Source organism: Balaenoptera physalus, assembly GCF_965194825.1.
Source record: "Balaenoptera physalus genome assembly, chromosome: 6".
Classification (NCBI taxonomy): Eukaryota; Metazoa; Chordata; class Mammalia; order Artiodactyla; family Balaenopteridae; genus Balaenoptera; species Balaenoptera physalus.
This window is the reverse complement of record NC_138885.1, coordinates 107,813,961-107,839,390: the sequence shown is the minus strand read 5'-3', so window position 1 is coordinate 107,839,390 and position 25,430 is coordinate 107,813,961. Positions and strand designations below refer to the sequence as shown.

The 25,430-nt window shown below is 56.3% G+C and overlaps 1 protein-coding gene across 8 annotated transcripts in view; it reads left to right on the top strand.

Moving 5' to 3' along the window:
- Positions 1 to 25,430, top strand: part of TNS1 (tensin 1) — a 230,354-nt gene that overhangs the window by 12,551 nt on the left and 192,373 nt on the right. Inside the window, exon 1 of one of the 8 annotated variants that reach the window (XM_082467419.1) lies at positions 18,795 to 18,934. The exons of 6 other annotated variants lie outside the window; for them this stretch is intronic. In XM_082467419.1, coding sequence (XP_082323545.1) covers positions 18,902 to 18,934 — 33 coding nt within the window. In that variant the 5' untranslated portion in view covers positions 18,795 to 18,901. Of the gene's footprint in view, positions 1 to 18,794; positions 18,935 to 25,430 lie in introns of those variants that run through there. One more of the 8 variants, XM_082467423.1, reaches the window with a different exon arrangement.

The window sequence follows — 25,430 nt, the reverse complement described above, 5'->3', positions numbered from 1 at the left end:
AGCTGTGGACCCTCTGTCTCCTCCTGGCCCTTTGGATCTCCCCCTGTGTCTGGGTCTCCATGTCCTCTCTGGTCTCCAGATGACTCCCATCATGGACCTGGGGGCCCTATGGGGTCTGCAGAGCTCCTTGGAGAGGAGAGCCTGGCCTCTGCCACGGTGTGCAGAGTGGGTGAAGGGGCAAGTACAGGCCGGGTGCCCAGCGTGGGCCTCCATCTGGGTTCTGTGCTTTTAAATTCCCAAGAGCTTTTTTACTGTTGCTCTCTGAATATTCTTTTCATTTTATGACCTGCTGTTCTTGTTTCATGGATGCATTTTCTTCTCTGATCTCTGTGAGGATATTACGAACTTTTTCTCAAAGTGTTCTTCGCACTGAATTTCACTTACTTTCTTCAAGTTGCTGTTGGTCTCTATTGCTTCTCTGCTAAGCTTTCCTCAGATGCCTGGGAGCCTGGGTTTTCCACTTATATTTTAAGCGGAACATTAAAGGGCGGATTCTTTGCCCTGGGGGTGGGGATGGACCAGTTGAGGGCTTTGCTGGCTCTCAGGTGTCCAGCTGGGCTGCTGTATCAGGGAAACTGCTGTCAATATCTTTGGGTCTCTCCTCTTGGGCTTGCCAGATCTCCAGAGAAGTTTTCACTTTTCTGCCTTGGGGCAGGTACGGGCCTGGCCACCTCATACTCAGTAAACACTCACTTGACCCCCTCTTTTCTATTAGTACTCATGCCCTCAACTGTGCCTGGTGGCCCTGGGGCCAGAGCCCGCTGTCTTACCCTTTCCAGGGAATAAATCTCCTGTCTTCTGGTAGGGGTCAGGGAGAGGATCTGGAAATCTAACCACTTCTTCGGTGTCCTACCAATCCTGGTTCAGGTTCACATTCACCGCCGCCGCTCACCCCCCACCAAGGTATTCCAGTGCCACGGATCCTGAACCTTGGAGGGGTTCTGCGCTGAAGAATCTGGCGGCTTCTTGGCTTTTCCGCAGCCAGCTCGGGGTTTAGCTTTCTCAGGCTCACAGTTCCCACACATCCATCTGATCTCCAACTCCCAGAATCTTGACATTGTTGTCAGGGGTGATAATCAAAATATTTAACAAGAGATCCTAGGGACTGCGCTGAGAGGCTGGAGAGGGTCCTGAGGCCCCTTATGAGACAAGAATTAGCCTTTCTGGGTCCAGGCGAGGGGCTAGAGCGTCGGGAGGGCGGGTGTGCAGTAACTACTTACCCACCGGACCAGAAGTATTTTAGTTCTTAACAACAGCAGTGGTTGTGCTGTGCCGAACATCGCTCCTGTAGTCTCCTCTCCCTCTTTTTGGTTCTTTTTTTGATCCTCCGGGCTTTATGCTTTCCTTAAAACAACAACAACAACTTTCCTGTTGCTTTAGAGGAGTTTCAAGAGGGAGCACGTAAAACGTGTGTGTTCAATCAGCCAACTTCCCCGGAAGTATCCACTTCGCTCCTTTGGGCCGGGGCCTCCTTCACCTGCCGTGGAGTGAGGCTGGCAGGAATGCTGTGACTGGTGAGGAGGGCTGCAAGATGCAGCCTTTTCTCGACCCAGATGCAGGGGATCCTCCACTCCCTTCCTCCTAAATCAGCTCTCTTAGTTATGGCCTTGAGGCCATTGATGGGATGTGAGGTGTGAAGCCACCAGCAGGTGTGAAAAGAGCAGCAGAAGGGCTGGAGGTCAGACATTAGGAAGCACTTCCCAGCAGCCAGGGCTGTGAAGCCAGAGAACACGATGATCTGGGGAGGCTCTGGAGTCTCCCTTCTGGAAGAACTTTAAGCCAGGAGGGCCCTTGGTTGACCTGGGCTGGAGGGGATCTCCGGGAAGGCAGGGGGCTGACTGGGACGATCCCCGTGGGCCTTGCTGCCTGACCTGCCCCCGTGATTGTTGATCTTTTGATTTCCCTTTGCTGCCGCCCTTCCTGTTTTCATCAGTACAAAGCTTCTCTCCATGGGACGCAGAGTCCCTCCTTCTGTGGGGTTAAGGGATAAGCCCCTTGTGGAAGAGGAAGTTTGGGGTGTGGGGGGCAGAGATATAAGGAGGTCTGGGGATCTAGAAAGAGACTTAAGGGTAGGGCGAGGCCCCAGGAGGCCCCCCTCCCTGGGGCCCAAGGCTGGAGGGGGAGGGGCCTCCTTCAAGGAGATGGGGGGGTCTCAAGGAGGAAGACTGGGGTGGTTCTTACCTCCAGGGAAGCCCTACACTGACATCTCCTTATAGTCAAGCAGGGCATAGACAAAGAATTCCCTGTAAAGTAACCTCATTTGCATACTCTTCTGCATCCTATTTGCATGCTATTTGGGGTCCAAAATGGCCAGAAGGTTCCATTGGCACCTATGTTTCCTTCTCCAGGGGTACTCAGCTCTACCCACTTCCACTCCTTCCTGTCCTGGTCCCCCACTCCTCATCTCCAGAGTCCCAGCCCTGGACCTTTGGCTCCAGGACCCTCACCTTGTCCTGTAGGGGCGTGTTTTATGTGTGTCCATGTACGCTGTACACAATTCCTCTCTTTCCAGGCTCATGTTTGCTTCCTTCCTTTGGCCCCTTAAACAAAATATAGCCCATTCCTAACCAGGGCCCAGCCCTTTCTTACAAACTTTCAGCAACAATAATGGGGTTCCATCAGCCTTTCCCTAAGAGGGCTCCGCCCTGTCCTCCAAGCTGCTTCACCACTCCCACCACCTCTATCCCCATCCTAAGCCTCTGCACACTTTCCTCTGCCTCCCAGAGACAGAAACTTAAGGAAGGGGACAATCTGGGGTTAGACAGAACGAGGTGTGAGTGGCCTAGGCAAGGCCTGGTTGAGGAAGATGTTTCTTTTTTTTTTTTTTTTTTAAAGTTTTTTTTTATTTTCATGATGTCCAATTTATCTATTTTTTTTTGTAAATTTATTATTTATTTATTTATTTATTTATTTTTTGGCTACGTTGGGTCTTCGTTGTTGCGCACGGGCTTTCTGTAGTTGCGGTGAGCAGGGGCCACTCTTCATTGCCGTGTGCGGGCTTGTCATTGTGGTGGCTTCTCTTGTTGCGGAGCATGGGCTCTAGGCGCACGGGCCTCAGCAGTTGTGGCACGTGGACTCAGTAGTTGTGGCTCACAAGCTCCAGAGCACAGGCTCAGTAGTTGTGGCGCATGGGCCTAGCTGCTCCATGGCATGTGGGATCCTCCCGGACTAGGGCTCGAACCCCTGTCCCCTGCATTGGCAGGCGGATTCTCAACCACTGTACCACCAGGCAAGACCGAGGAAGATGTTTCTGATGGATGAGGAGTAGATGTCTGCATGGGAAGTGTTCCCCTACCCCAGGAACCTAAGATGGCCACGGATGATGGGAATGAGTTTTGGTTTTGGCAAGAGAATCCATACAGAAGGTGCTGGACTGAGTAACGCTGGAGATTTGGGGACCAGTGGGGCAGGGCCGGCCTGTTCTCCTGCTAAAGTGAACAGGAACTTCTAATACTGAGGTATTATGCTAAGTCATAGGAAGCTGAAGACTCAAACCTGACCTGGGGTTTAGAAGAGGAGAGTGGGGGAATAGTAGGGTGAGAACAGAGGCCTCTCTGGCACTGTGGTGCCTTATTGGAAGTTCTGCCTGTTGTCTAACTTGAGTATTTCCTGCTTAGTCCTGACCATTTCCTCCTGGTTATCTTCAGTGGGGGCGGGAAGCTTAGGAACTCACTGCTGTGCTTTCTTTTCTGTCTCCCCTGCTTGAGGGACATCCTTCAGTTCCTCCCTCTTCCTGAGTTCCAGTCTCTTCTGGGCTTATGTGCCCCCATTCCACCTCTCTTCTGGCCTGCTTCCAACATCCTCCTCACAATGCTGTTTTGGCTTCATCCTGCTGGGACTCCTGGCTCCTCTTCCTCGGGTTTCCATTCCCCGGATGGCAGTGTGAACTGTGTGTTCCAGACAGGGCGCTCTTGCCCAGGGCTCTGGCGGAGAGCATCTGTCTGGTGGGGGTGGGGTGTGTAGTATGCAGCTAGCAGACCCAGGAAGGGTTTCGGGGTGGGTGAATTTGCTTTTACAGTCACCCCAGCGTGCCCCTCCCGGACCCAGGTTCTGAGATATTTGTCCAGTAGCTCCAAAGAATGCCTGGATGAGTTGGGTCCAGTGCCAGGCATTTTCACGTTTAATTTAATCCTCACAACTACCCATGAGGTTAGGATCCTTGTCTCCATTTTATAGAAGAGGAAATAGGCTCAGAATAGAGAAATAATCTCTTCAAGGTCACATAGCTGGTAAGTGTCAGGGCCAGGATTTGGACCTTGGTCTCTGCTGGCTTTTACCTCAATCTTTCTCTTTGGGAGGTGAGAGTGAGGACGATGGAGGTGACGCTTCCCATACGTGTCCCCTGGCATGCTCTCAACTGCACTGGGAAGAAAAGCAAATGCAACAGTGCCTGTTCCCCAGATGAGGACACTGGGGCTCCCAGAGGGGCTGTGCCCCAAGCCTAGTCTGGGGTGCTTCCTCCTACCCTTGGGTCCGAGTCTTCACCCCTCACGGCTTCAGGCTTCACGGTTCATCCATCCACAGGGCTGCGATGGGGCGGGGGAGGCTGCATCAGTAACCTCATTCTCTCTGGTCTGACTGGGGCCGGGCCTGCCCTGCTCTATCCAGAAGCTCCCAGACAGAGTGAGAATAGGACATGCCAAAAGCCAGGTTCAAGTGGATCACAGAGGGGGTCTGGGACCCTTTTAGGAGGGCGAAGAGGAAGCTGCGTTGTACCATTCAGGTCACGGGAGCAAATGGAAATCTGCAGGCCCAGGAGAGCCTCCAGCCTTGACTTGAAGGGATGCAGGGATTTTACCCACATCTGATGCAGGGTCCAGCCCGGGTGCACCGACGTGCCGGCTCTCCTGGCTTCTGTGGAGTGGTGAAGGATTCACATCTGGGGGTGCTTGAGGTCCTCCCAAGAGCTTGTTCCGGGCCTGCCCCCCTGGACCAGCTGTGGCCTTCTCCTAGTCAGGAAGCAAGTGCCCTGAGAGCCTTAGCCCGGATCTGGCTCCTGACTACAGGGGCTGCAGCTGGGCCCTTGAGGGTCTCAGCTCAGACTCTGCTCTGTGTCTGCCCCTTCAGTGGTCTGAGTCTGGGGTGGCGGGAGTCCCCGGAGCCCCAGGCCCTGCTTGCTTCTGGAACCTGTAGATGAGGCCGTGTCACCTTGTTTTGTGCCTCGGTTTCCCTGACAGCCTGACTGGTGGCACACCATGCTTCCCCTCCTCTTTCTTTATTCCTGTCCTCCCCCCACTCCCCTGATGCTGGCCCTCCCTCACTGCTCTTTGTGAGATGGTCGGAGCCCTCCACCTTCCTCTTGTCTTCTTGTCTCCCGACTTCCTTTGCCCTCTGTTTGCTGGTCTCCTCTCCACTCACACCGGCTTTCTCTCACTTCTCTGGTCATTGGCAGTCCCAGCCCCACTGCCTTTTCCATCTTGGATGTCTCTCTTGAAAGCTCGTTTTCCCTGCTCCTGTCCTCATGTCCATCTTGGGGTCCACCTGGGATCTGTCTCAGTGGCCTGGCTCCTCCTGGCCCTCCTTCCTTCTCACAGCTCCCTGGACGTCTGCAGGGCATGGACTGAGGGCATTGGGATGAGTGGGGACTGGAGAGTCCTGGGGTCTCATTTCCTGGCCTTTCTCCCATTTCCTCACTCTGCAGAAACAGTGTAGGGGGTGGGCCCAGGAGAGGAACCCAGTGTGATGTCCTGGCTGGAGAGGGGCGCCAGGGAGCGGGATGGAGGAAGGTTGTCAGGTGAGAATAGGGGGTAGGAGGGATCTGCTTATCTGTCTGTATCCACCTCCATTTGCCTCTGTCTTTGATGTCTCTTGCTGTCTGCCAGTCACTGTCACTATCTTTGCCTTTCTGGGTCATCTTGGTTCTTCGGACTGGGGGCTTTAACCCAGCTCCTCTCCTCCTGTGCCTTCCACACCCAGCTGCCCTCTGTGTCCAGTTCAGGGGCAGTCAGTGGGCTGGTTTCCCAGGATGGGGAGGGGGCTGTGTGGGAGAGGGCGGGGGTGGGGTGGACGGTAATTGTATCAGCTGGTTCTGATGCAATTGGGCTTCCCAGACTGGACCTTCCCCTGCCCCTCCTTCCCTGCTCTCCTCCTGCCCTCTCCATTCATCTCACTCCCTCTCCCAGTTCCATCAGAATAAATTAGACAGTCCCTGCTTTAATCTCATTGCGGGAGCCTGGGCTCAGACCCAGCAGCCCAGTTCCTCGGTCTCCAGTCTCCATGCTAGGCCCTGCAATGAACACTCCAGGGGCAGAGGGATGACCAGGATGACTGCAGGCCTCTGTTCTCACTTCTCCACCCCTAGATGCTATGGCTTGCCCGGAAAGGCAGCCCAGGCCTCGGGCTCCCCAGTGGGTCAATACCCACCATCACTCCAGGTCTGTCCCCACCCTTCCCCCACCCATTTATCACGTCAGCTGCTGGGTGGTGATGGAAGTCATTTGGAAAGGGGCCCAGAGGACCCAGGATTTTCAGCCTGCAGAATAGAGAGGGGTGGAGGTGGGGTGGGGATGGGGGCTTGAATAATGAGCTGGCAGTGTCTGAAGGCATTTATTGTACGGAGAGAGTGACCAAGTCGTTCTTCCCCAGGCAAGGCAGTCTAAGAGGAAATGGTCTGGAATTTGAGAGCAGGGATGGAGGTTAGATATCAAGAGGAACTTCCTGCCTGTGAGGGGTCAGAGACCTGGGTTAGTAGTGGTAAAGGGGAGAAAGAGAACTTATGGGCTCACCTCCTCGGGATATCTATAAGAGGGGAAACATTTCCCCTCCTCTCCCTCCTCTCCCGCCTCTGCAGCATTGTGCTGTGGAAGAGCAAAGAGCCAGGAATGGAGGCCTTTGATCCATTCTGGTTCTGCCACTTTTTGGTTGTGTGACTCCTGGCAAGTCAGCTTGCCTCTCTGGGCCTCAGTGTCTTCATGTGTCAGTCATGTGCTGTCAGGGTGGGGGGGCAGGGGAAGGCACGGGGTCTCTTTCAAGTTTAACTGGAACCGGTACTGGATGTTTGGGAGCAGAATAAGGAGGTGGCCCCTCATCAGGGGTGGGTGGAGTAGGGATGCGTAAAGATCCCACTGTCCTGGTGCAGTAGCAGTAAGAACCTGGAAAATGACACTCCCCAGTGGCCGTAGTCCAGGGCTGGGGCAGGGACTCTGGATTTAGAAGCAGGAATGGCCTGCCTTTCTTCTTTCTTGTATTCATGCAATCAACCTACCAATCTACAAAGTAACTCATGTTTATCGACTCTGCGCCCTGCACCGTGCTGAGTGCTGGGTGCTGGGAGCGACTGCAACCATGAATGACCGCCAAGGTCCTCTGGGAGCCAACAATCTGGGGGGGAGGGGGTGAAACAGTGAGGAAGTGAGCAAATCTATCAATAAGTGCTATGTGCTCTGAAGACATGAACTTGCTGGTGTCACACAGAGACTGGGAGCTGGCACGATGGAAGGACTTTAGTGAGGTGATCCGAGAAGGTGACATTGGAGCCCATATGAGATGGGACCCCCAGCTCTGGAGGGACCCCAGTTCTGTTGCTGTGTGGGAGTCCTGGACCTTGAATGTGGTTGGGTAGTTTAACCATGAGTGGGGCTGGTGAAATCCGTCCCTGGTGGCAGTGTTGAGGCTCTGGGGATGCCAGTCTTTGAGGTGAGACCCAAGTAGGAGCCCCCTGGGGGCCGCCGGAGGAATTGCTGTGGCTGGGAGGGTGGTGAAATCAACTCTAGCTGTGAGCAAGCACGTGGGGGGCCGGGTCTGCCGGAGCTGTCCCCATCTGATGGAGGAGAAAGGCTGGGGGCCTCCAGGGAGTGGCCTCTGTGCATCTCTCTTGGTGTGAAAGCAAGACCCAGAGCCTCCGATCAGATGCCCAAGCCATTCTTCCTTCACAGGAGCCGCCTTTGTCTCGCCACAGACAAAACCAGCCGGGGGCACTGTGGCCCTGGGGACATGGCACAGAGGAGAATCTGTGCTTACCCTGTCTCCAGGGAGCTGGTGGCTGTGACCTGCTCTCTTGTTTCCCTGACACCTTCTCTGGATGCCTCTGGGAAGTTTCCCGTTCTTCTCCCGCTTCTCGGGGTTGGTGGGGAGCAGGGGGGATGGGGGGGGCAGAGCAGCCCCTTTTCTGTGAATGTGGCCTCCATCCTACCTGGCTCAGACTCTGGAATCTCCTCCCTGGCCTGGACTCAGAATCCGGGTCTCTGGGCTGTGTGAACAAGAGTGGGGTGTGGAGAAGAAATTCCTCCTCCTTCCAGCCATGGCCAGGCCCACATCCAGCCCTGCTTAGCAGTCTGGACTCTAGCTGAGGAGGCAGAGGGAGGAAGGGCCAGGGTCCCAGGGGTGACCGGGAGACAGGCCTGGGGGTCTGTGGGAGCCTGGACCGGGCAGGGGAGACAAAGTGACCCCAGAGGATTGGTTAACCCTCCGAGGATGGCGGCCAGCTTTTCACAAGCTCCACTGGGAGGCCGAGGTGAGGAGCTGGGGGTCTGTTGTCAGGTACCCACATGGGGGCTGCAGAGAGATTGGGGTCTGATGTGAGGCTCCTGTGGCAGAGCAGACCCTGCCCAGGCTCATCCCTATCCGTGGTCCCCTATGTCTGAACATCTGCGTCTGATCCATTCTGTGAAATCCTGCATCTCTGACCCTGACGCTTGGGGGCCCGAAAGGAGAGATGGGGGATGGGGTGCATGCAAGAACCTACCAGATGCAGTTTCTGGTGCTTTGAGTGCTTTGAGGAGAAAGAGACTGAAATTGAAAGACGAACTTCTGAGATTGGACCCCCTCCCCACCTTCACAAAAACTGAAAGAGGAAGCATGGGGATCCTTGCTAAAGCTTTCCAGGAGGTTCTGGGGATCCTGTAGCTGCTCTCCTCAGGGTTCTGATCTCCTCTGGTGATGAAAACACAACAGAGGACGTGTGACTTCCCATGAGGCACCAAACTCCCGAGGACACATTTCCGTGTCCTGCCTTGGGGGCAGGATTTCGTTGACCTTCAGGAGCTGCAACGCTGGGCTGGGTGAGAAGCTCTGTGGAGGTGTGGTGGGACCAGGGGCTGGGAGGAGGGAGCTGGGGAGAAGCTCTAGGCAGTGCTGGGCCTGGCTTCCTATCTCTGTCAGCCACGGGCTCTTCCCTTCCTCTCTGGAGGGTCACTGGCTTAAGGACACCTCCTGCTGGCCGGTAGATGAAATGAAGGCCCCTCGGCCTTTCTGAGCCCTTTTTATCAGGATCTCCTTGTAGGGAAGGGCTGAACCAAGAAATCACTTCCTTCTCTTTCTTCCCATCTGCTCTTCCTTCCGTTTGATGAGTGCCTTTCATGTTCTTGGTGCTGAGAAGTCCTAAGAATCCTCTTAAAACAAATCATCTTGTCCTTCTCTCTTAGTCTAGGCAGGGCCACACTTCAGCCTATCTGAGGAACTTCCTTCTGTTTGAAAAAATCAACCAGTGATTCCTTTTGATTAAACTTCGTTCCACGTGCTGTGGATTAAGCCCAGTTTCCTCACATCTCACGATGCAGCCATTTCCTCTGGCGCCAGGGTGGGGAGGCTGTGAAGATCGCAGGCCCCCCAAAGAGGAGGAAGGGCCCCTCTGCAGGCCTGGCACGGACTTCAGCAGTGCCAGGAACTTCACTGGAGGTCACGGGCAAGAGCAAAGGCAGGGCCTGCTAGGGACGGGCTCGCGTATTACCGCTCCGCCTACTTCCATGACGCCCCCTCCCGCTTTCATCCAGAGCCTTCGTGGTGGTGTGTGTGGGAAGACAGTGAGGGACCCTTTGCTTGGGCACTGTTGAGGGCTGAGGGCCCCAATGTCTGTCTTTCCTCGTCTCTCTAGCCACGCACCAGCAGGGCCCCCTTCCCCCTCCCTCACTGTGCTCCTGCCAACCTCCCCCAAAGCGCTGCACCTCACTGCCTTGTCTCATGGTGGGGAGATGAATTGGGGAGGGGGGAGGGCCTGAGAAGTCCCATGGGGCGGGGGGAGCTTGGAGGCAGGAGTAAGCTCACTGAGAAACTCTGCATGTCGGGAAGGAGACCTTGCCTGGTGCCCCTGCAATGCTGTCTCTGTGTCCCCATCCTTCCCTGGGAAAGAAGGACAGCATTGTCTCCCTGAGGACAGAGAGACAGCATTGCCAGGAAAAACAGCCCTGATACAGTGCCCAGGGAAGCCCAGGCCCGGGAGTGCAGGCAGTGGTGGGAGGCAGCGCGGGGGGGTTGGGAGGGCCCTGGCTGGGCTCCAGTGGTCTGTTGCTGTGGAGGAGGCCCTGGCAGGGTCCTGCTCGCAGCAGCCGCAGCTCTCCCGCCCTTTTTCTTTCTGGGCTTGGCTGGCTGGCTCCCCTCCCAGTTTCTCTGCAGGGACAGAACCAGGGGCAAAGCTCACAGCCGCCTCTTTCCACCTCCCCGAAGTCTGTCTGTGGGTCTCCCTCTGCCTTTGTCTCTCTGCGTCTTCTCTCCCTCTCTCCAAAGTCCAGCACCTCCTCTCACCTCTCTCTACCTCCCGCTCCCTGCTTCCAGGGTCACAGTATGGTGACCCCCAGACAATTTTCCTGAGAGGCCCCCAACCCCTGGTCACATCCTCTGAGCACAGCAGAGGCAGAGAAGGGTCCCTGTTCTCCAGTGGCGGCCATGGGGCAGGACGTGATGGGACGTGGCACACCCTGAACCCCGAGCGGGAGGTTCAGCTATAGCTGTGGGGGGCGCAGCCAGCTCTCATCAATCTGAGTTGGTTCAGCCTCTTAGGCAGGGGCCCTCCCAGCTTGTGGGGGGCGTTTGGATGCTCAGAGCTCCCTCCTGTAGTTGGCTGGAGAGAGATCCAGGCAGAGGAGTCGAGGTGTGGCCAAGGTCAGAGGTTGCTGAGTTGGGACAGCCCGTCCAGGTTGTGTTCGGTGTCCTGACGTGCATGCCAGGCCCACGGATGTTTCTGCTTCAGTCATGGAAGCCGGAGGTCTCCGTTTAAGTTAATCACATTATGCCCTGGGGAGCAATGTGGAAATTAGAGTGAGGTCTGGAGGGAATCCGCACACACAGACGCACACACACGCACACTCACACACTCACTGCAGCTTGGAGCACAATGCTGCCGCCACCGCCGCTGCGCCTTCCCCGCAGGTGGTCGCCTGGCGCCTGGCACCGCCTCTGCTCTGCCGCTCAGCCTCTCCTGCGAACCTCTCCCCGAGCCTCCTCCGAAGTTGCCGGGGTGCCTGCGCCCGCCCCCGCCCCCCCCCCCCCCCAGCCCGCCTGGGAGACCGGCAGGCGGAGGCTGTCACAACGAGGGGAGGAGAGAGGCAGCAGCTGGAGGAAGTCCCCGAGGGTGGAAGCGCCCTGTAGCGCCCGCGTCTCCCGCCGGGTCTTCCGGGGGAGATGGAGCCACGTCGGGGCCGCGCCTCGGGGGCCCCGTCGAGCTCCTCCCGCTAGAGGGGCCGGGACACTCGGGCTGCTCCTGCGGGGCTGAGCATCCGGGAGACCACGGGGCGGGGCTCTCGCCTTCCTCCTCACCACGCAGCCGGCCCTGCTTCCGACCCTTGCGCCCGGGGCGCGCACGTCGGGGTTAAACATGACTCAGCTGAGCTGGTGCTTCTCCTGCGTGATTCGATGGAGCAAGTACCTCTTCTCCTGCTTCCTGCCCCTGCGCTTCTGCCTCCGCAGACAGGTAAACTCACCTGGCATCTGCCCCACCCCTCCCCGACAGGCACTCTCCTCCCTCGGTCACCTAGGCGTCAGGTTTATCACCCTCTCGCCGCCCTCAGGGACACCCATCTTGACTGCCGTCAGCGTGGCTTTCATGAGAGTTTAGGGACTCCTGGGGGAGCCCCCACTCATGCATGGATCCGCAAGGGGGAGTGGCTGCCTCACCGCCAGGGCACAGCATCTTGGAAGTCTGAAGGATAACACTGGAGTCTGTGCGAGGGCGCTGGAGAGCTGGGCACAGAGGAACATTTCTGGGGGCTTTAAGCGTCCCTCTCAAGTTTCTGTGGGAAGGGAGGGCAAGTTCCTGGAAATGTCTCTTTTTCCCCCGATGGGTTCAGAGGATTCAGAGTTAAGGCTGAGATGTAACAGAGTGAGATGGAAATGAAGCTGGTGGACGTCAGGAGGGATTTCCTATATTCAGGAGGATGGGGGGGACCAGGGAACCGGACATGGAAAGGACGGGGGCTGGGGCAGTAGCTGGCTTAGTGAGGGAGGAGGGGTCTGGTGGGACCCCCAGTGCTGTGGATGGGCGTGTCATGGTTGAGCATCTTTCTCCCAGAGAAGATCCTTGTCAGTGCCTTCAGGGTGCGCGTGCTTGTGTGTGTGGAGGGGGAAGGTTAGGGAGAGAGAGGAGGTGGGTCATAGCTGGCCAGCAGAGTAGGGAACTGGTAAAACTGCAGGTAACCTTAAATCCTCCCCTGGAGGCACAGAGAGAATTCCAAGAGCATGACCTGGAGCCCCCAGAAGACTCCAGTGAGGGGAAGGATTTCAGGGACTGGGGGGTCTGGCTTTCTGATCCATTCTCCATTCCATAGGGAAGCCAGAGGGGCCCCTGTCACATGGGGGAAGGGGGCTCAGTGGCACTCAGGTTGAGTGCCAGCTGTAGAGCTGGTTTGCCTGGCTTTGAATTCTGGCTCTACCATTTGCCAGCTGTGGACCTTGGGCAAATTACTTACTCTGCCGGTACCTGTTTTCAAATGTAGAATGGGGATTATAAAAATACCTATATCACTGGGTTATTGTGAGTATTAAATGCAGTAGGACATTTGAAGTGGTTACCAAGTGCTTTCTCTGTATTAGGTACTCAATAAAAATTAGGAATCTTTTCTTTATTCTTGTTGTGACTTTCCATGGGGCTCTCCCTCCTTGTAGACCTTCAGGCAGGCCAGAGATGGGGTATGTGGGAATGGAGGGATTTCTCCCAGTATCCATTCTTCCCATCACATGGATAGGAAGGATTTTTCCACTCCATAAGAAGCTTGACTGTTCAGCGCCTCCTCCCAGGTGCTGCCTCTGGGACTCAGTTTCCCCCACTGCCACTCCGCAGTGGGGAAAAAGTGCCAGTAGGCTCCCGCTCCAGTCACCCAAGGTGTGCTTTGAAATCTTCTAGCAAAATACATTGTCTCCAGTGATTGGCTGAGAAGCAGGCGCTGCGGCTGTGGACCACAGGGCCAGAGCCCCATCGGCGTTCTTGTGGGCTCTGAGTTCAGATGCTGCGGAGTCCGGGTGTTCAGGTTTGGGAAAAGGCAGCCTGCAGCGGGAATGGCCAGCCGAGACCAGGTCAGTCGGACCCCAGTCCACTTGGCGATTCCCGCTCCTCATTTGCAGAGGTTGAGGGTGACATAACTCCTCCTGGGCTAGGATTTGAGCTGGGGGCTGGGGGTGAGGGGCTGGGTGATCAGCTGCAGCTGCCTCCCTCCAGCCTTTGAGGGCCTGAGTCAGGCAGGAAATGAGAGCTGGGGAAGATATCAAGATCACCGAGTCGAACTCTGGGAAGGATTTTATTAAAAATTGTTGCGATTGGGCCCAGACACTGTCCCCACCCAGGGTGCTGATGGAGGGGAGGTAGGAGAAGGGGGTGTCAGTGATGTTCCCTCCTGGGTCAGCTGGAAACTGAGGCCCATACAGGGCCTGGTTGGAAGCTCACTTTCCATCTTAGGGAGCATTCCGATTTCTGAAGTGCAAGGGGGAGACCTCCATCTTATACCGGAGGGGTGGTGGGCCTAGGGGCAAGGGTCTGGACCTCCCCTGGCCCATAGGGTACCTTGGTGGGCATTAGGATGAATGTGTCTTGGGCCAGGCTTGGTGAGTAGAGCATGGACGAGTCTTCAGCCCCCACTCACCCCTTGGCTACACCCTTGTTCAATGAACATCCTGCCCACTGGTACATGGAGGCGCTGCTAGGGCTCCGAGCCCCCCAGAACTCAAAGGCTGAGTGTGTACGGGGGTGGGAGCAGGGAGAGGCAGCATGGCTTATCTGAACAGAAGCCCTGTGGCCAGACCCTGTCCTTACACTGATCTCAGGCCCCAGGGCTTGCTAAGACTGTGGTTTTTCTCTTCTGGTTGGCTCTTCTAGAGCCACTAGGGAGCCAGTTGGTCTCATTCTGACCCAGGTGGCAGTGCTGTCCTCGACTTCCCTCTATGTGTCCCCCTTCCCCCTACCCCCTCTCCCCCGCCCCAAGCCAGACCTGGGCCTGGGCAGTTGACGTTCTTCTTGGAGCTGCAGCCCTTGAACGAGGAGTGGGGAGGACAGCTAACACATCACCTCAACATGGGCCCATAAGCCCTAGTCTCTGGGTGATGGTATTGCTAGAGGAGCAGCAGGAAAATTTTCGATCCCCACGAGATGTGGAATCAGACACCCCGGATTCCGTTCTCACGCATACTACCTGTGTGACGCTGAGCAAGTTGCCGAACCTCTTTGCCCCTCAGTTTCCACATCTGTAAAATGAGAGCTGGTGGGAGGCTTTAGTACGATACCACAGTTAAGTGTCTGGTTAGTTAGTATTGATCTTTCCGCGGGCAGGGGGCGGAGGGACAGAGCCCGGAGGAGCCATGCTGTTGCCGAGGGCTTTGTTGTCAGATTCCTGCGTCCCCGTGCTGTTGGGATCTGCGTTTGGGCGTTGATGGGGAATCCCAGCACCAGCTCTGCACCTGCCTATTTGGTAGGAGGGCCCCGCGCCTGGCTGCGATGAAGGCTGTGGTGTGTGCAGGCCCCGTGTGAAGGCAGCGGGCTGCAAGGTTGGCAGGAGAAAGGTGAGAGCATGACTCTGGTCCTACAGTGACTGGACAGCTGGGTGCTTGCGAAAAATCTGGGGCCCGGGAGCCACAGCTCTGTGACCTCAGGCTGGTCCCACCCCGTCCCTCCACTGCAGTGTTGTCATCTCTTAGATGAGGGGACTGGTTAGCTGAGTGGTGCCCCAAAGCCCAAACCCTCCTGGCAGACTTGTTTAGTTTAATCTGGCAGAATGATTTAAAAAAAAGAAAAAGCCGACGTTTAAAATTTTGCATTTTTCATATTTTATATAAAAGACTTTATAAGATAAGATAGATTTGGGGCTTCTCTTGACAGATCGAAATATTTGACAGTGTGGGCTCATGTTGCTGACGCCACAGCAGCTGTCACCGAGGAGTGGGATCCCCTTTAGCTGGGCCTGCCCTCTCCAGGTCCCCAGAGACTCCTTGCCCGCTACCTTCATTTAACTTCTGTCAGGCCCCTGAAGGATCTGACTGTGACCCCTGGAAAGGCTCCAGGTCTTTCCAGCTCTGATGTTCTGTGACCTTCAGATTCTGTGACCAGTGGTGACAGAGGAAAGACTTGATGCCATGTTAGGAGATGGGCTGACAGCAGGAAGAACTTTTTGATGGACAAGTGTGGAAGGATAGGAAGAATGGATTGGAGGTAGCTAGGGCCTTGGCCTGGGAAATCTGTGTCCTCACAGGAGGTGGAGCTGGAAGGAACCTTCGAGACCATCAGCTTGGTCATTTCTCAGGTGAGGAAACTGAGGCTGAGAGAGGGGAGTGCCAGGCTCAGGCTTACGAGGCCTGTTAGCTCCGTTCCTGCCCTCACTCACTTTTCCCTCAGCTCGGCCCACCTCCGGGCCCAGCGCCAGCCCCAGAGCCTGCAGTCCTGGCTGTTTCTTCAACTGGCTGCTGAGCCAGGGGCTGGAGGGCAGTGGGCAGCGAGCAGGAAGGCTCTGCGTGCAGAGGGGAGAGTGGAGTTAAACGCCAGCTGCTGCAGAAATGGCCGGGGCAGCGGGTGGCGTGGCACAGGGTGGGTGTCTGCTGCGTTTGAGACTCTGGTCCAGGCATGGGGTGGGGATCGCAGGATGGGTGATACCGCTTCAGCCTCTGGAGGGTCTGCATCCTGAGAGAGCTCAGAGGCCAGGGTGTGGCAGGAAGAGATGGTGCTGAAGAGAGGTGGGTATTACAGGCATTTGCAGAGGTATGCAGGCGAGGTATGCCCAACGCCCTTTCAACGCCCTTTCTGGCCCACTCTGGCCCCAGAGGAAGGTTTGGGAAGGGGTAGTAGATGGTAAAAGTAGGAAAATATGTTAGGACCCATTGATTGGTAGAGTGATTCATTGCTTCTTCAACCATGTCTGGCACCTGCTGTATGCCAGGCTCTGGGGATACAAAACACAGGACATGTCCTGCCCAAGGAACTCTCCCTATCTGTGGAAGGGGGGGGAGGGGACACCAGCTGTGAAGGATGAATAGTGGGTAACAAACCTGAAATAGGGTCATTACATAGAGTAGGAGACACTTCAGGTGGCAGAGTTGAACATTCAACAGGGAAGATGGAGGATGGGTAGCAGGAAGGACTTCCTGACAGTGAGAGGTTAAGATACAGGAGAGACACCCATGGTCTTGGAAAAGGGGAATTCTGGGCGCAGGGTTCCTCTGAGGGGACCCCCAGCACTAGGGTTCTCCACTCCCATTTTCAGTCCCGGCTGAAGGGACTGGGGAGGGAGCTGGCCTGGGGGCTGCAGGGCCCCCTTGGGTTGCATGGGAGGCCAGACAAGTTGGTGTCGCTGTGACTTGGTCTTTGGTCTTGTTGTTTAGCATTTCTGGGAAGCAGCAAGGTGATTTCTCAGAACTCCCAAGATAGCTGCCAGCAGGCACATCTTCTAGTGACGTTGGCAGCAAAGGGCTGTGGGAGCAGGCGGAGGAGATGGGTGGGAGTGGGCGCCGGGATGGCAGGGCTGAGCTGGCTGAGCCCTTGAAGTTGCTGGGAGGCTGGCAGGGCTGGTGATGGTGGCTAGGGGTGGGCTCAGGGGCTCCCAGAGAGGCCCCCTGAAAACCACTCTTCCTTGACTGCCCTGGGCTTCAGTGGAGAGAGGGAGGGTTGGCAGGAGCGTCCATCTGTGGACATGCCCAGCGGTGGCTGCAGGGCCAGCTACATGTGGGACACTGGTCCATTTCAGTGTTGGCTAAATTGTCAGTTGAGCCCTGGCAGGCTTGGGAGGGGATATCCAGAGGCATTGTGGTTCTGGAAAGGGATGCAGGGTAGGGGCAGAATCTTTCATTGCCCCACAGCTCTGCAGAAGGACTTAGAGAGATGTGAGAAGGGTCCTGATCCCTCACCTTGTCGTCTTCATCAGAACAAAGACTCTTAACTCAGGTACCTGCTCCAGGAGGGACCAGAATCAGACAGCTTGCTTTAGTGACCTCCCCTGACTCCTCAGAACCACCAAGTAATAGAGTCCCTTGTGCAGTGCACAACCTGCACATCCACACGTGGCAGCCTTTTCCCAGACAAAGTGTGAATGTTTCCCTCTCATTCTGGAGTTTCCTAGGTAGATGTCCTGACTGGACTATGGGCTGGGAGCCAGTACACCTGTCTGGGCAGGTCCTCCTGAGGGGAGAGGCTGGTTGTAGAGACTGTACCCTGGGGTGGCACCGTGTATGGGGCTGACAGAGTGGTGAGGGCAGGCTCTTGGGTGTGTGGGGGAGAGAGGCAGGGGATATATAACACTTTTTACATGTGGCCCAGGGCATCTACCCCATGCTGGTACGTGTGCATGGGAGCTCAAGCAAGAGGACTTTCTTGCCAAGTTACTCAATCCAAGAAAATGGTCTCAGAGTGCCTCCTCTGGGTGGGGCCCTGTCCTCAGCACTCTGTGTGTTTATCTGAGCTGGACTGTGTGTCCTGGTGTGTGTGTCTACAGAGTGGGTTGGGGCTGAGCCCTCTTTCTCTCCCCGGAAGGCTCCAAAAAATAGAAAATAGAGCGGGGTGATTCACCAGCCCCACCCACCCTTACTTGGTCCAGCTGCGGCCAGAGCTCAAAGAGGAAAGTTTCTGGGGGGAAGGTGGAGGGGGGAGTTGAGACAATGAGGGCCCGGGGCCGATTTTGCTGGATTCCCCTGCGGTGCGCCCTGGGAATACATTTGGATACCCCTCTTCTTCCCCCCACCCCAGACCCCAAACTTCTGGCCCTGGGCTAAGGTGAGGGGGAGGGGAGGGAAGGGCTGGCGGGGGCGGGTGGGGGGACAGTGTTGGGGGAGAAGTAGGCACGTGGAATGGTGGGAGGTGAAAACTGGGCCCAGGGAGGGGGAGCAGGGGCGGTGGAGGAGGAAGTGGGGAAATGCAAACCAAATGTTGGCCCGGGGCACAGTCAAGAAAAACAGACTCTCGCGGGAGCCTGGAGCGGGGCTCCTTTTAGGAAGGGCAGGAAGGGCTGGGACAGATGTTTGGAGAAAAGAAAGAAAGAAGGGGAAAAAAAAGTAGGAAAAAAGTTGGAATGAAATCCACAGCCCTGGGAGCAGGGCAGTTCTCCAGCGGTCTCAGGCCAGGCTTCTCTTGAGTAAAGCGTGGCGTGGGCTCTGAGCTTGCCGAATGGGCACCAGGGTGCCCTGGGCACTGACCTAGCTAAGTGAGTGCAAGTGACTTTGTGTTCTGAGGGCAGGAGGGCATGCGTGTGTCCTTGGAGATGGGATGGGGCTGAGGAACCCCAGCTCAAGCGGACTGTGCTGTCCCATGTCTGTCTGTCCCTCCATCAATGGTCTGGGGGTGGAGGTCTGCAGTAAGTAGAGCAGACGCCAGGCCTGGCAGTGTCAGATCCAACCAGAAGACAGGAGCAGCTTGGTGGCTCATAGGGGTTGTGTGTCTGGGGTTGGGGGTGGCTTCTGGGGGGAGGGGCTGTCTCTAGTAGCTGTCCCTTTGCTCTGCTTCCTTCCCACCCCCCGCGAAGCAGGGCTTCTGACCCCCAAAGCCACCAGTGGAGCTGGGAGGAGGGAGGAGACAGGAGGCTGGGAGTAGGGGGTGGAGTGGGGGGAGGAGGAGGAGAAGGAGGGAGGGTGAATTGGAGGCAGGCAGGGCGAGCGCCGCAGATGCTGGCTGAGCCAGAGCAGCCGCCGCGGACTCGGAGCTGCCTTCTGCCTGCTCCGAGGGGGCTGAGAGCTCAGGGGGACCCTTTGCAGTCCCCGGGCGTGGCCCCAGGGACGGGGACCCTCGAAGATGACGTGGATCTGTCTGTCCTGCATGCTCTGGGTAGGTGTGGTTGCGTTAGCTAGGAGGTCGAACCCCCCCCCACCCCCCACCCCGCCTTCGACCTTAGCCTTACCCTGAGAGCCTGGGGTTGGGGGAGTGTTGGTGGTGAAGGAGGGGGCCTTTCTGCCTCTGAGGGACAGAAGGAAAGACTGACTTGAGTAGACCCTCAGCCTGAGTCCGTCCCCATCAACGGGGCCCAGGCCCCGGTTCTGCCGGTCAGTACATCCCACCTCCCCAGTGTCCTCTCCCCAAGTTGAGTCCAGGAGCTGTAAGTAGAAGGAAGCCATCACAAAGTTTGTTTCTTTTTGGAGCCACTTCTCTCTCCATTCCCACCCCACACCGGGGTGAAAATTCTTCACCCCTCAAGTTGTTCAGCCTAAGAGTCTGAGGGGGGGCAGTGGTAGGGGCCTGAGGAACAGGGGGCATTGACCTAGAAGATGAAATCTGGAAAAGCCAGGCTGGGGAAAAGTTCTGCTTGGATTCCATCACTTTTACCCCAATTTCAGCTTCTACCCGCTGCCATCCTCTCCCCTCCACAGCCCTCCCATCCTTACCAAGACCTCCCCCGACCCCTTCCAGTCCCAGAGGAGGAAGCCACGGCCTCCTCTTCCCCTTTCTTGGCCCCAGATTCAGGAAGGTGTGTGTCGGCGCAGGGTGCTTGAAGGGTGGGCAGGCAGGGTCTGGGGGCCACATGGTGAGGGTTAAAAGTCTGGAGGCCAGTCAGGGGCAGAGGCTCCTGGGAGAGAGGGGGCTGGGAGAGGGCTGACTGCTGCAGGAGGGGAGGGGGCAGGGACGGGAGACCCCTTCCTCAGAGGGGCTCCGCTCTCTGGGCTGGGTGAAGGCATGCACAGGGGTCAGGAGGGCAAGGAAGTCATCCCTGGCCGAGGTTAATGTTGGTCTCAAAGAGAGTGATGGCTGGTTTGGGGGAGGGCGCTTCAGGCCCAGGATCCAGATGTGGCCTTTCCTGCCCCTTTCCCTGTTCCGGCCAGTCCTCGGGAGGGCCCTCCTCGGCCCAGGCAAGCCCAGGCTGAGGACAGTGGTGGGAGATCAGACTTGGGCAGTCAGGTGTACTCTGGGCAGAGAGGGGAAGTGGGGAGGGGGCTGGCAGGAGGGGGTCTGGGTGGCGTGGGGGGCTTGGGTGTGGGCGTGGGTCTGAGTAAGAGACTGAAGGTGTCTGGAGCGTCCTGCACAGAGGATGCATCAGGGGTTCGCTGGGCTGCTGTCAACATCTGTATAATGGGAGCCTTGGCCAAGGTCATTTCTCTAGCCCCTTTCAGCTCCCTGGGACAGACTCTGGAGGATGGTGCTGAGGAGAGAGGCTGGCAGGGAGGGAGGCCTGCGGTGGGAAGGATGGCAGTTAGACTTCCAGGGGTGACGCTGGTGCGGATGGAGACAGGGCCACGTCAGCGGAGAGGCTCTGGGAGAAGCGCTGCACGGCTCTGAGCCTCAGTTTCCACGTGGGTGAGACGAGGGTGATGGCGGGGAGGTGCAGAGAGGTGAGCATGAGTGCCTCGTCCATGTCACTTCTCTCCCTGAGAGCTGGGGACCAAGGGCTGGTGTGGATGCAGCCACTTTTCTAAGGCCCTCCCCTCACCCCTTTTCCTGTCCTCTCTCCTGGTGCCTCCCCGCCCCTGTCCCTCCCCAGCTCTGTGAGACAGCCCAGCAGGCAGGCTTCTGTGGGAGTGGGCTGGGGAGAAGGGTGTTTGCTCTCCATCCGGCCCCGGCCTGGATGCCCATTGCCAGGGTGGGCCCGAGTCTGGAGGGTGTGGACTGGCCCGAAGGCACAGCCCTGGCCCCGTCAAGCTCCTTGTCCCCCTCCTCCAGTTGTCCCAGGCAGTTGTCCCAGTAACCTTCCTCCTTTCCGGGTGGGACTCTGTGGGGCTGGGGTGTAAGTTTGTAGCAGGAAGGGGAGGGGTAGCTGGTGCCAGTTACGGAGAGGGGGCATGGAGGTCCTGGAGACCTTGACAAGGGAGCTGCTTCCGCCTTGAGAGGCTCCTGCTGGTGGGAAGCGCGTGGACTTTGACACCAGGCAGGGCTAGGCTCAGATCCTAGTTCTGTCTTGGGTACAGCAGTTCCCTTCTTGAGCCTCAGTTTCCTGATTCTGTAAAGTGGGGAGAATAATACACACCTTGTCTGGCTGGGGTGAGGACAAAGTATGTCAAAAGACCAGGTACCCAGGCACTCAGTAGGTGCTCAGTAAATGCCGGTCCCTCCCCCACTCCACAACCTCCTGCTTGGCTCACGGGATCCCCTGTATTGCAGATCTGATGTGCGGGGGGATCTCCCCAGGAACAGCTGCAGACATTTCATCCAAGAAGTAATTTATCTGTAACGCGTAGTTTTAACAAGCTCTAGGAATAAAAATCACTTTATTAGCTGAGGAGCCGAGCTATATATTATGCATAACTTGATTTTCTCATCAAATGCTCCCATTCGCTATTACATATTCAAGCACGGTTTATTTAGAAAATAATTACATGCCTATTAATTGAGGCTTTTTGGTGTTACACCGATGGAGTTAGAGCTGCAGGCCCTTCCTTCTGGAGGCGCTCATTCTGTTCTCAGGAGCTGGGAAGGGGCTTATTAGATGGGGCTGAAAGAGCCACAGGCATGACTGGGGGCCAAGTACAGCCCTGGCCCTGCCCTGAGCAAGCCATGTGGCCTCGGGCTCGTCACTTGACTCTTCTGGACCTCATTGAAGCTGACCTCTGAGGCCACTTCCAGCTGCAGACAATGAAGTGTTCTCTTTGCTGGAGCTGGTGTCTTTCCCAGCGCTAAGCACACATTTTTGTCAGAGGGTCCTCGTGAGCCCCCGGTTTCCTGGTGCGCAGCTCTTGCCCTGTGTACCCCACTCGGACCCCTCCGTCCTGAACTCACTCTCTTTGGAGTTTTGTTAGCCTGTAAGGGCTGTGCCCACCGGGGGCCTCCTGGCCACGCGTTTGGGAGCTAGGCTGCTCTGTGTGACGCTGACAGGGTCTGAAAGAAAACACCCCCTTTGCAAAATTTTTCAAAATGGCGTTTGAGGTACAAAGTCAGGGAGCAATACCGTACTGTTTTTCTGCAATGCTCAGTGGGAGTGTGGCTGGCTGGCCGAGAGCACAGTGCCTGTGTTTCATCCTGGCCCTGTGACTCGGACGCTCTGTGGCTTCGAATCTCTGTTTCTTGGTTGGTTTCCCCAGCTACCTATAGCGTTGTTAAGTTTTAAAGGAGCCAATCCATTTCGAATAGCGTTTCTCCCCCACTAAGAGCTCAAGAAATGTTAGCTCTCTTTATGTGACGGCACATTTCAAGGACACGCAGCAAGTTAGAGTCAGAACTAGGACCTGGCCCTCCTGCGTCCCCATCCAGGGCTTTCCATTCTGGGAGTACTTTGGGGAAGGGCAGGAGGGGGTGTAAGGATGATGTGAAGGCCCAGAACATGCAGGTCTTCTCCTGCAGGCAGCGTGCACAGGGTCAGAGCACGGATGCTGGGTGTGTGGTCTGGGCAGACACGTAGCCTCTCTGTGCCTTACCTGTGTCCATTTCCTTGACTTATGCAATTTCATTTGAACCTCACTGTAATTCTGTGAGGTGGGAAGGTCAGGGATGGCTAATTTCAGTTTCTAGCCAAGGCGAAGGGGACCCACAGAGGGGAAGTGGCCTGCCCAAGGGGCCACATGGCCACTGGGTTCAGTGCTCCTGAAAAGAGGAAGGGTATGGGCGGGGGGCTTTGCAGCTCTGGGTTGAGGGGTTGGTGGCCAGCAGCCTAAGGATAGGAAATGGTGTTGGGGAAGCACTGTGACAAAGAAAGCATCCAGTCATTCTGCCGGCTCAACACCCACCCACCCATGTTCCCGTCCATCTATCTCACCAATGATTATAGAGTGCCGACTTTCTTCAAGAAGCTTGCAGATATTGGGCAAATGATTACAATAAGATGGGTGTCACCAAGAGGGAAACTGTGGGGACATTTAAGGGGGGGCCTAGCCTAGATTGGGGGAGAAGGGACATATCAGGAAAGACCTCTTGGGAGGTGAACTTTAAACTAGATCCAAAGATGAAGCTGAGACCTCAGAAATCCAAGTGCGGGAAGTAAGAATAATTGACAAAGGATAAGAGGGGGCTAAACCAGCCAGTAGATGGCCTTTGGACAGAGGGGTCCTGACGACGCAACTGCCGGGGCTCGTCCAGATCACACGGACGGCAGCTGTGGACACACCCTTGGAAGTGGTGGTAGTGCCATGGTTAGGGACCCTGTCTCAGACAGACCTGGATTTGAATCTTCGTTCCATCCTGCCCTCCTTGCGTGTCGCAGAGCACGTTCCTCAGCCTCGTCATAGGATGTTGTTGTGAGGGTTCAGTGAGGGAATCTGTGCCAGCCCCTGGCCGTGATGCCGCACCTTCAGACTATCCACATCTCTGTGCCCTCCCACTCCAGGAGATGATTTCATGTTAGAGCACAAAAAAGGGACCTGGGACTTGATGCTTAAAAATGTTGGGACGTGGTGTATGAAGGAGCCAAGGCGAGAGAGACAGAGAAGCAGGCTGATGGCGAGAGATGCTCCAGCTCAGGAAGCCGAGTCATGGGCTGAGGGCCACCAGGTAGAATCCCGGACTCCCCAAGCCTCCGCGTGCTCCTCTGTCACACGGGGAGCTCAGTTAAAGCCGCTCTCTGCATCCTTCCTCCCATGGAGATCCAGGGCTACTCGGTGTCAGAGAGCTTTCTCCTCAGCCGGGTGATGCCAGCACCTCAACCCGTGTTCTGTCCCCTGAGGGCAGGACAGTGGGAATGGGTGTAATTACACTAGAGTGAACCAAGGTCAGGCTCCTTCTGACTTGTTTTGGGCTCACACTGTTCTGGACACAGGGGACATGGGGCAGAAGCACGTGCAGATGTGGGCACCTGGGGACTAGTCCAGCGCACACACAGGCGTGACAACATGAATCAGAGCCCGATTCTGGTGAGCGCCTACTGTGTGTCAGGCGCTGTTCCAGCGTGTTTCCAGGCATTGTCACAACCTATGGGCAGTTGCTATGATTAGCCCACTTAACAGATTAGTAAAGTGAGGCAGACAGGGGTTAAGCAACTTGCCCGGGGTTACCTAGCTAACAAGTGGGGCAGCAGGGACCAGTCAGATTGCGCAGAGTGTTGTGACGGGGCACCAAGCGCGTGCGACTGAGGAAAGGAAGTGGCGTTGGGCGGCCCTTAACCCTGAATCAAATCATGAGGAAATGACCAGACAAGTCCAGATACTGAGGGACATTCTGCAGAACCGCCTGGACTCTTCAAAAAAGTCAGTGTCATAAAAGGGAAATCATAAGGTGGAGTAATGTGTCCACATGAAAGAAGAGGAAAGAAACCCAGCAACTAAATGTAATACAAGATCTTGCTTGGGTCCTGAGTCCAAAATAAAAACAGATGCAGACCCAGCTCTAATGGGTGTTATTGTGGCAAAAGGGGAAATTAGAATATGTTACTGAAGATTAGATAATGCTATCGTATCGATGTCAAATTTCCCGAGGGCGGTGATTATATTGGGCTGAGGTAGGGGACAGAGACAGAGCATGGAAGCGGTGAATCGGGGCCAAGGGCATAGGCGTATTCATCTTTTCCGGAGCTTTTAAAATTTTCATGGTGAAAAAAGAAGACGGGGTGGGGAGATTGATTTTGAAAGAGGTGGGGGGTGGGTATCTGGGGAGATCTCCCTGCGGGGATGAGGTTTGAATGAGGCCTTCAAGGATGCCTAGAAGCTTGACAAGCTGAGAGGGAGGAAGGGCATGCTGGGAAGAGGGAAAAGCAGAGCAGAAGCTCAGAGGTGGATGCAGGGTAGGGAGTTGGGGAGTGGGGCGAGGGGATTGAGATGGCCGGGTGGGCGGGGTATGGACCACGGCTGCTTTCTTGCTGACTTGAGGGAGTGCAGGTCTTAACTTGGGTGCCTGGGAAGGCATGGAAGCATATTGGGGTGAGTGGGGGTGACCCCATAGAGCTGTGTTCTTTAGACGCTGTGTGGGGAGGAGGGGTCCAGTGTCTTGGGGCAGGAGGCCCCAGGCTGTTGCAATAGCTCCAGACAAAAGTGACAGGACCTCCAATAGGCAAAGGCAGTGGAATGAAAAGCACAGGAGGCCACAAGAATATTTAGGGAGTAAAATTTGCCGAGTCTGGCAACTGGTTGGATTGGAGGGTGGAACCGGGAGGAGTTGAGAGTGACTCAGAGTTTTCCACCCGGGGCGACCAAGAACATGGTCAGGCCATTAGCTGGCTAGGGGATGGCGGGGCTGGTGGTGGTAAGGAACTTCCGTGTGTATATGAAGGTGAGGTGGGGTTGCAGGGAGCTTGCGTTTGAGGGGCCGGGGCGGCAGGGGGCTGCCGGACGCCAGCCTGCAGCTCCACTGGGAGTCCCAGTCTTCCCCATAGAAATGACCACTGATGCCAACCAGGTCCTGGCATCCCAATGCAAGGTGATGAGACATGGAGGGGTGGATGGCCGGGAGGCAGGGAGAGGACCGAATGGCCCTC